We start from the raw sequence: 10,524 nt of genomic DNA, 5'->3' as shown, positions 1-10,524 counted from the left end.
AAAGGTGTTCGTCACAAAAATCACTGTCTAACATTTTAAAACCTATTCTAGGAAATGGTGGTGATCTGGCACCTACAATCAAACCTTAATAATTGCAGTGGAAGAAAATGTGTAAAGAACATTTCCCCAGACTGACTAACTTGCTTTTTATATGCTTTGAGTCTGAGCACAAAAATAAAATGCATCCATGCAAACACACAAATGGACAACACAAACACATTATTTTTCAATCTCATCTTTTTAATGAAAAAAAAAAATGGAGTCAAGGGAAGAAGAAAATGGAGGATGTTGAATTTACAGACAATGATTGCAGTGATGACAGCATGAGAATAAAAAGTGTCAAAGAAGATTTCATCTTCCTCTCAAGGTAAAAAATACAAATTAAAACTTTTTATCCAGGGTTATTTACAGAAGACAATCAGATTTTTTCAGGGGAAAAGATACAAAAAAATCGTAAGTGCATCCTCACACATACGCTTCTCATAATTATCTTCTTTTTGGTGGGAAAATGAAAAAGTGCAAGCAAAATCACAGACTAAGAATTTACACGAGAGGCCGAGAATGGCAAAAAAAAAAAGTATCAAATCTGACCTTGCCATTTGTCACCCCACAAATTGGGTACCAGGATGTTCTAGGTTTCAATTTACAATAACATGAAGGTCATGAATGGCCGCCATATCCTTCTCACATAGTACAATCAAAAATGACTCCACCAATAAGTGCCAGGAAAGCTTTTCATTTAAAGGCTTTTCAGTTAACATCATCTTCATCCATCCAAAACTTGCAAACAGTCCAATTTTCATTCAAACAACCAGCAATCTGCCTTTTCCACACAAATCGAGATTTCACACTCAGATGAACCAGAATTTAACCAGGACATTATGACGGCTTGTTGTCAGAGACTTTCATAGGATTTTGTAGGACAAACGTACAATTAACATGATACAAAGATTTCAACAAAACAAAAAAAGAGAACGTTTTCATTTGAACATTATGTCAAAACATTGTTTTCATGGCAACATGAAAGCCTATTCAGCACAGCTGGATGGCTATGATTTCTCAGCGTTCGCTGGAAATGTTTGACCAAAATCGAGTATGTGACCTTTTTTCCAGATGAAATGTGGCTATCATGGATATGCATTCACCCAGGTGTGCAGTAAGTGCTTTGAGAGAGCAACAGAGTAAGAAAAGAAAGACCAAAAGAATGCAGCAAATTATAAAAGGGTTACGTACATTTTGGTCTCTGCTTGTTGTTAACTAAACCATCACTGACTATCAAATGTAATTTTGGAAACATGTCAACAAAATAGCTTTTGCTATGACAAGCAGTCCAGCACAATGCAAAAGTCTCTTTCAATGACCTTTATCAAAGCAGTCATTTTGTCACAGTAAAACTAGGCCAAATGCAGGATAATACAAAGCATACAAAAACAAACTTGGTAAAGGTGCAGACACGGGGAAGCATTTTCACCATTTGAGTTTGTTTGGCATCACTGCATCTGCCAGCCCCCCTCCCCACCCAGAATGCTAATGGAACTGCCAGTTGGTTCTTCACCGCCCATAAACCCGGAAATAACCTCACTAATGAACAGACACACAAACAAAACATTAGTATGGCGCTCGGCGCTGATCGTTCCTTGTTATTTGTTACTTTTGTTTGACTTTGGCGGAGGTCTGTGCTGTATTAAGTGACATTCTAGACGTTCTAAAATAACAAATCTAATGATGGATTAAGACTCTTGCGCATACTGCACATCGAAAATTATAGTCTATGTCCCTTTTGCCCACTTTGTAAAAGACAACGATTTCCTAAAAAAATCCAAAGCTTCCTTTAAGGCAATGGTTCTTAACCTGGGTTTAATGGAACCCCAGGGGTTCGGTGGAGGTTAAGACACACACCCGATTCATATGATCCATGATGACACGCCCTACTTGGCCATCATTAGCTGCAGGTAATCACGCTACGTTGCTTGGCCTATCAGTGCTGCAGGGAATTTGATGCGCTCAGTATCGACTTGTGACTGTTGCGATACGTCATGTGACTTCTTTATTATTTTAATCCCATCATACTAACTACTGTATGTCAAGCAATAAAAATTCAAAGTGCTTAGATGAATATGTGCAATATGAATCCACAAATATAACGGAATGTATGGTGTTCCACAGGGTTCAGTTCTGGGGCTTCTGCTGTTTTCAATTTATCTACTGCCCCTAAAGTGCTCTATAAATATAGAGTTGAGTTGAGTGATGGGAGTCAGTGCCTTAACTGCATGATTTGCAATGCCAAGTTGAGCAATCCTAGCTAGCTAGTTGTGCTGGACCACAACTAGCTAGCTATCAAAACTAAAGGAAAACTAGCATGTAGTGGGGGATACAAGAACACAGCGCTTGCTGAATTAGATGAAGAGAGTCAAATTCCATGAAAAGTCCCTGTTGACTTTGTTCACTAGTAAAAAAATTTTTTTAAATAATTTATTAGCATTAATAATTTAAAACATTAAAGGTACAGTGTGTAATAGTGGACCACTAGATGCCATCAAATAATAGAATACAGCTGAAGTGCATGTACTGTATTTTGAAGCACTTTGGTGACTCAGAGAGACAGCCTACTATCAATATTATTATTTGGCGTGAGCGGGGGAGCATATCAGCGAGCGACAACAACTTGGCAGGCGGGGAGAACCCCGACAAGCGACGCCGAAAGACCGAGTGAGCAGGAGTTAGTCAGAGCAGCTAACAAGAGCGGCTAGTGGATCGAGCAGCTAACAAGAGTGGCTAGTCAAGTCAAATCATCTTTATTTATATAGGAGTGGAAGAAGCTAATACAAGCTTTTGAGGGTAAAGCAGAGGGCAACAAGTGGCGGGAGCCCAAATCACGGGACTCAGTAGCGACCACCTACAAGCCCCAGCTGTGGAAGGTAACCGGCGGTCGACGCATTGGGTCTGTCACTAGCTGTAAGCAGGGCTAACTACTTACAGGAAGTTGTCCTTTCTGCATCCGTAGCAGGAAGATGGCGTCAAAATATGTCATCTTGTAAGGTGAGGCTCCAGCCGTGTAATATAATTAGTGATTACCTATAATTATATAAGAAAATTACGTTTATGTGATTGGATATATACTTTTTGCATATTATTGAAATCAATAGTGTGTGTGTGTGTGTTTAAAAAAAAAAAGAATTATTAGTTCACCACTACATGGCACAAAATATTACACACTATGCCTTTAAATAAAAAAAAAGGATTCGGTGAATGCGCGTAGGAACTGGTGGTGTTCAGTACCTCCAACATGGTTAAGAACCACTGCTTTAAGGTTAGATATGCTGGCTCAAAATATTATTTGTCCTCAACAGAAGAGTCCCCAAAATAAATACTAGCTTGCATCTTTAATGAAACACTGGATTTTCTCTGGTTGGGTGACATATATATACATGCTGGTTTTAGTGGTTTATTGTGCAGACGAGAGAAAGAGAGAGAGAGAGAGAGAGAGAGAGAGAGAGAGAGAGAGAAAGACATAAGTCTAATGGCATGAGGCTCACTGAAACTTTGTTCACCATGCGCAGAGATGTTTATGTTATGCAAGTGTTCATGTGTCAAATGTGCAAATGACTGTGACACATTCACTTAGCAGCCATAGTTGGATGCAAGTACAGCTGGCTGGTCAGAACGAGCTTGAATTATAGGATTGGTTGTTATTAATAAATACTAGTGTTGCTCCGATACCATTTTTTGGCCTCCGATACCGATTCGGATACCCAGCTTTCCAGTACCGGCCTCTGCCGATACCATACCGATACCTACGGGTTTTTTTTCTCAGCATGAAAAAGCTGTCCTGCCATTGGTTCAGAGAATTCAAGGGCCAATAGGATATCTTAGCTCGGCATGCCGTGAACACGTCACACATCAGTGAATGTCATGCATGAGCAAAACACAAGATGCTGCATCCAAAATCCTATATTAGCATCAGAATTAATGGTATTGGCATGTTACTTGTCAGTACTCACCGATACCACGGCTTTAATGCAGTATCGGGGCCTCTGCCGATACCAGCATCGGTTTCGGAACAACATTAATAAATACAATAAAACATTTGATAGTGAGATTACATTATTTTAGGCAGGGAAAATTGAATAATAAAAGACAAAAACTGTTGTTCTTTCCACAATTCCAGCCCCTGAATATTGAGGGTGTTGTGACAAAATAAAGGAAAAAGAAAAGAGAGGTAGAGGAGTAAGACCGCACCAAAACAAACCAAATATAAACATGTATCACTTCAGAAATTGTGTTGTGAAATGGCTGGTAGACAATGTGCGTCACAGTGAGAACTCCAAGACTCAGTCAGTTGAATTTGGTTTTGAATATTATGTAGTACTTGAGTGTTAGCTTGTGACATCTCCTGTTGAAAACAATTCCTTCGTCTCACCCGCGTCTGTGCCGGAATCCTTGACCGGGTGAATCTCGGTTTTCCTCACATTGAAATGACCTCCCTCCTACTTAACTGCCACCACCTCACATAAAGTGGCTCCCATTGAGTGTGGAGCCAGCTACATCTACTGCACTGCTCGGATCCGCACACACACACGCGCACGCACACACACTTTAAAACACGCCTAATTTGGCCAAAACAGCTCTTATCACAAAGACATTATTGCGATTTAAGTGTGCTTTTTCTCGAGTTCAATTATAAACAGTTCCCGAACAATCAAAATAACAACATGCAACTGAAAAGTCAATAATAAAAATGAATCATAAAAAAGGCCAAACAAACAACAATCCTACATTCGCAACACGCTGACAATACGCAAGCACGTGGTGATGTGTTGGCTTCACAGTCATTGTCTCGCTCAAGTGGAAGGTTTTTGGAGAGTTCCTCAGCCTAAGCAGTCATTTCCTCGCCCCCCTAAAAACGTTTTTTTTTTTTCATATTTTAATCAGAGATCACTGATTTCAGAAGATTTGAACTGGACAGCTAAGCTTTCATAATCCATTCTGAAATCATTGATACTGGGTAGTTTGCGCTCCACGCTAGATGTTAAATTGTCTTCAAAGAGTCTGAATTCTGTACAATTCTTGGAAACTGTAAGATCTTACAGAAGAAGTTTATTGTACCAGCCTTAAAAGTTGATTTTCCAAAAGTTTGTATGAGTGAAAGAAAGTGCCCCGTTGTTATCCCGGGCCTTCCAAGCCACGTCCTCTGCTTTGCACCTTTTCCGTCTTGTTAATTCTCACTCGCTACTTGAATATGTTGCAGCCAAAGATCATTAGGGCTCTTCTGAGGGCCCTTAAGGGGGCTCCAGTGGAGTAGTATTCCTCCAAAGTGCCCTTGGCAGACTGGAGTGTATGTCTTGCGAGCAAACGTATTGCCAGCCGATGAATTCTTCTGCACCAGAGGAGAAAAGTATCCGTGTGTGCGTGTTTATATATGTGTGTTTGCATGTTGGTGTTGGGTGTCATCCATTCAGAGCAGCATCAAATGGACGTTGGAAGTTACAGTGTAGCTCCCTTCAGGAGAAGTTCAGATCAAGTCGCTGAGTCCTGTGCTGAGTCAAAGGTCGCAGGGTCAGAAAGCGGAGGCGCATCGGCGCTCGGAGACAGACAGAGGGCGACGGTGGGAATGTTTGGGACAGGATGAAGGGCCAAGAGGATGAGGCACGCATAGCTAGCTCTCCAGATTAATTGAGGGTGATGTAGGCTGAGGCCTTCTCCTTCAGTTGTCTCAAACACAGATGACAGCTCCAGCTTCCTGGAACGCACACACACACACACACACACACATCATGAGTTCAATCACTCCTATTGTAAAGACTTTTAGGTTAAGCCTTCATCTTAGAGTGTTAAGTATTGCTGCAAATGAAAGCTTGATGTCGGAGCATCACATTTGGGCCAGTGGTTAGCGGGTGGAAGGGATTTGACAAGTAGGTCAGTATGGGTTTGGATTAGTGACATTCATTAAGAAACAAAAGTGCTTCATATGTAAAAATCGGTTTTATCTAGTGAGAGTTCATGAATGATTGCTGAATCCTCACCTTAGCGTTTGATACAGTTCTCTAGGCTAAATTTGACACATTTAAATTGACCCAGTCTACTTCTATTTGATTTAAATCATAATACGGAATCTATTTTTAGCCATCTTGTCATAGGTATCCCACAGGGATCAATCCTTGGTCCAATTCTGTTTTGTCTTTACATCTGTGTGACAAAGCGGCCAGGTCATTATTTACACAGATGACACTGTGATTTTTGTTTAATGTAGAGATCATTCAGAGGTTGCTACACACATTACAAAGGTTAGGATAAACATTTCAAACTGGCTGAGTAACTGTCACAATTTAACTCATTCAAAACGGATACTATACTTTTTTTTTTTAATGAAACCTAGTAAATCACACATAGATAGAAAATCCAAATTATACATGAGTATAAATATTTAGGCATCATGTTCGATATCACTCTCACTTTTAAACATCACATTGATTTAGTATATACAATTCTCAAATTTTCAATCGCAAATTTTAGGCATTTTAGAAATCATATGTCAACAGAAGCTGCCCGAATGTACATGTTTTACCTTACAATATCTCATATTAATTATTATCTACCCACTACAAATTCTACTTCTCTGAACCCGGTAATATGTCTATACAAACAAGCGCTTACAATTCTGGCTTAAACTAAATATTTTTTAAAAGACTGCTGTCTTGTATATAAAATAACGTCACATATTAGCTTCACCTTCACACGCAAACCCACAAAACCCCAAAAATCTAAAAGAGTCTATCTCATAATATAATTAAATATTTATTATTATTATTAATTAATTTTAATTAAAATTAATTAAATATTATTATTTCAATATAATTTAAAGAAATGGTTATTAGTAATGTTTGTATTGTGTCTGTATTATTGATTTAATTTGCTTTCCTGTTAAATTGTGTTTTGCTGATGTTGCTTTATATTAGCCATCTACCTTATGGCAGGGGGCCTACCAATTGAAATGAGCCCTTTGGGTATAACTTGGTGCGTTTATATTTTATTTTTGAAATGTTCATTAATGTACATTGTGCCTCTACAATAAAAAAAAGAGATAAAAGATAACTCATTGTAATAAAAAAAAAAAAATGATGTGTGGCCAGAACATGGCAGACTCAGTTCTGCATGACACTCTTTCTGTATAATCAGCAAAGTAACGCTTTTGCCATGGAAACACACTATTGTATGCTACCTATTTCCATGACAACAACATTCAAAATCCTCATAGAGTAAGCATAGTAATGTGCACTAGAAGGCACCCTCTAAAATTCTGTAGTGTGATGAAGGATGAACATAAAATACACCAGCTCACAAATATTAGAATTATTTTTGTTGATGATTTATAATGATGTCACTTTAAATTGCAATTTAAAATTACCATACATACCTTCTGGAGGTTCAGACATAGGAGGGCTCAGACAGTACATGTGGTAACCTCTGTCACAATCGTCACAAAACAACAGCTGATCCTGGAACAGAAAAACAAACTCTTAATTCAACTCGTAAGATAGAGGGCTCTATTTTTGTAGACAGCGCACCTGCGCCGTGGCGCAAATGCCGGTGGATCTTGATTTCCCTATTGGTGCCAGGCTGGCTGTGCGTGTTTGCCAATTTGGCTGGCAGGCCGGTCTCCGCCAAACTGGGCGTTTCGGCATAACTGGAGGAGCGTCTTGGAGGTGCACCTGGCGGAGTGACAATTTGGTAGCAGAAAGTCGATCTAAAATGTACGACTGCACAGACTACATCTTACACCATTGCAATGTAGACACTTGGTCTAATGCAAAGTGTTTTATTTGGATGATATATTGCATTTCATGCAAAATCAGTGATCGGCTGTAATTTCTTAACCTATAAAGCCAAACGTATCATTTTAAATACAAGACATTTTAAGCCCTCTATTACAGTTTTTCTCCATAGGTTTGGCACATTTCTTGAAACTGAGATGACATTTTCAAAACTGCAAGCTCATTTGGCCAAACAGAATCAGTTCATTAGCAAAAGCACATTTCTATCCCAAAACTGCTCACACATGCTTCACTCCAAGTTCCTTTCCCAAACAAAGAGATGGTACAATCACAACGGGTTGCAAAGATCCTTCTCAATTGCTTTGGCTCATCTGCATTCACTTAGTTCTTTTGCCAAAAGTAACTTGGATGATTTTGCACAACTCTTTGGATCATCTGCAAAAGCTCATATCTCTCCCAAAACAGCTCACCTATGTGTCAAAATCAAATTTCTATGTCATACAAGTAGTCAGTGCCCCAAAATGCATCGTCCCTTTGGTATTCTGTGAGCACTGCAAGTCAAAATCATTAGATGTTTTCTCACAACAGCTAACAAAATACAAATGTATTATATATTATATTATGTATAAAACTGAGGGAAAAAAGGATTTTACAAGAGCAGTTTCCAAAGTTTGCGGTTTGACATACGCCACTCACAGTCAAGGAAATTGCAACACTTTTTATTCACACAAAGTTACTTACACATGAGAGTGAAAAAAAAAATAAAAAAATCTTAGCCGAAATCTGTATATCCATGAAAAACTAATAACTAAATGAAGAACCAACTACTGTAACACTTTCACTACACAGTAAATTATATTGAGTAAATTCGACTCTATTTAGAGTTGGACCAAATAGATTCAGTTTTAGAGTAATATTTACACTTGAGAGTGTAAAATAAAGAAGTAAAAAAATAATAATAATAATAAAAGTCACTCAAGGGTTGAGGAACGAACTCACGACCTTCAGCTAAGGAGACAGCCGATCTACTGCCTGAGCAACAGAGCTCCTGCTGTGTGTTACTGCAGTAAGTATATCGCTCATGTCAGCTGGAATCTTCATAACTCCAAGACCAAAAACATCTTGGAGCTAAGCAAACAGTAGAAGTGGCGTAGCTCAGGTGGCACTGCGGCCGTCCCCCAACCTGAAGGTTCCTCAACCCTTCTTTGACTTTTTTTTTTTGTCAATTCTTTATTTTACTCTCTTCCAAGTGTAAATTACACTTAAAATGAGTCTATTTGGTCCCACTCAAAATAGAGTCAAATTTACTCTAAACAGAGTCAAATTTACTCAACAGAATTTAATGTGTAGTCACTATCATGACCTTCCCCCTCTTGGCCATCCATATGCTGTTCTTTGTTTGGCCAAATGTTTTCATCCATGTCGCAGCGGATATTTTCCCTTGCAATACTGTGAGAAAAAAAACGGTGTGAATGTCTCAGCCATCCTCTCAACTGATCGCCTGTGATATGCTGGACTAATTTTGACAATTGAACAGATGATTTTGCATATTATGACTTACACACTGAAATCCTGCTGACATGTTTTGGAGAAAACAGCCATTAGACTGAAAAACAACTAATCCAGTTTGATAAGCAATATCTATCCATTTGGAAAATGTGCTAAATGTGGACACATTGTGCTAACTGTAGGCTAAAACAACCATTTGCACAGATCCATTGAGGCAATTGAGACATGTACTAAGACATTGGCAATTTGCTGACAGCAATGAGAAATGCCATTCAATTGACACCAATTGTAAGATAGTTTTGGGATTTGTCCATGGCATGTTGAAACTGTCATCTCAGTTTCAAGACAAACCAAACCTACAACGAAAAACTGTAAAACCTCGACGATATGATCTGACACATGCATTGCACGGATAATCCATTAGAGGGCAGCATCACCCAGCTGATGGCTTTTCCAGCAACCTTGCAAGATCGCCCCAATTGAGAAAGGAGAGACACGTATACTTATTAATAGTAAGTAAGTAAGTAATAATCCGATTTTTGGAAATACTAATATGTTTGATATGTCTGTTTATTATTATATTTTGGACAGTTATAAATGTACGCATTTAAAGCATTGTGACCGGATGTATCAAATATGACACAATTCAAAAGTCATATGTGGAAGTTGATTCTAAAAAAAATGTGTTTGTTCAAAAGGACCATACGATGGCATATTAGGGCCATGTTTAATATATTTTTTTAGAGGGTGGGGGTAATATTCTGAGAAAAAAACTCGCAAATTTGCCACTTGCGACAGTATAAAGTGGCAGATTTGTGAGAAAAAAACTCAGAAATACACGTAGCGTAGCCATAGTCTAACGTGAGGATTCGTTGGTGGTTAATACACAGTTTATAAAATGAAAAGGCAGGGTGGAGACGGATTCATTCTTAATTTAAACTTTACCCGTCATACACAGCAGCTAGAGAAACAACACTTCCTGATCCCTGAGAAGTTAGCATACTTTTGGTAAATGTAAGTGAACGACGGAGCGCAGCAGATTTATCAACTTAACTACTTGTACAAAAAAAACAACCAAAATGTATGAATGTATAAATAATAATTCTGGAAACATAAATGTACAAGTAAATATCCATTTTAACAAATTAACATAAATGCTTGATCCTCAGGGTGTGGACCTTCGCAAAGCGAGGCGTCTTTGTCACTGGCTGTACTCAACGCGTCACAGAGCGAATGCATTAAT

At 38.6% G+C, this 10,524-nt stretch overlaps 1 protein-coding gene across 3 annotated transcripts in view; it reads right to left on the bottom strand.

Moving 5' to 3' along the window:
* Nucleotides 1-219: 219 nt before the first annotated feature.
* dpf1 (double PHD fingers 1) overlaps nt 220-10,524 on the bottom strand; it is a 52,414-nt gene continuing 42,109 nt past the window's right edge. For 2 of the 3 annotated variants that reach the window (XM_077566018.1, XM_077566020.1), the window contains exons 11-13: nt 7,566-7,709; nt 7,415-7,496; nt 220-5,740 (exon numbers count right to left, since the gene is read on the bottom strand). In XM_077566018.1, coding sequence (XP_077422144.1) covers nt 5,670-5,740; nt 7,415-7,496; nt 7,566-7,709 — 297 coding nt within the window. In that variant the 3' untranslated portion in view covers nt 220-5,669. The remainder of the gene's footprint in view (nt 5,741-7,414; nt 7,497-7,565; nt 7,710-10,524) is intronic. The other variant, XM_077566019.1, reaches the window with a different exon arrangement.

This window comes from Vanacampus margaritifer, chromosome 5, assembly GCF_051991255.1.
Source record: "Vanacampus margaritifer isolate UIUO_Vmar chromosome 5, RoL_Vmar_1.0, whole genome shotgun sequence".
Lineage (NCBI taxonomy): Eukaryota > Metazoa > Chordata > Actinopteri > Syngnathiformes > Syngnathidae > Vanacampus > Vanacampus margaritifer.
Note: the sequence above shows the minus strand (reverse complement) of the source record. Positions and strands in the feature narration are given on the sequence as shown.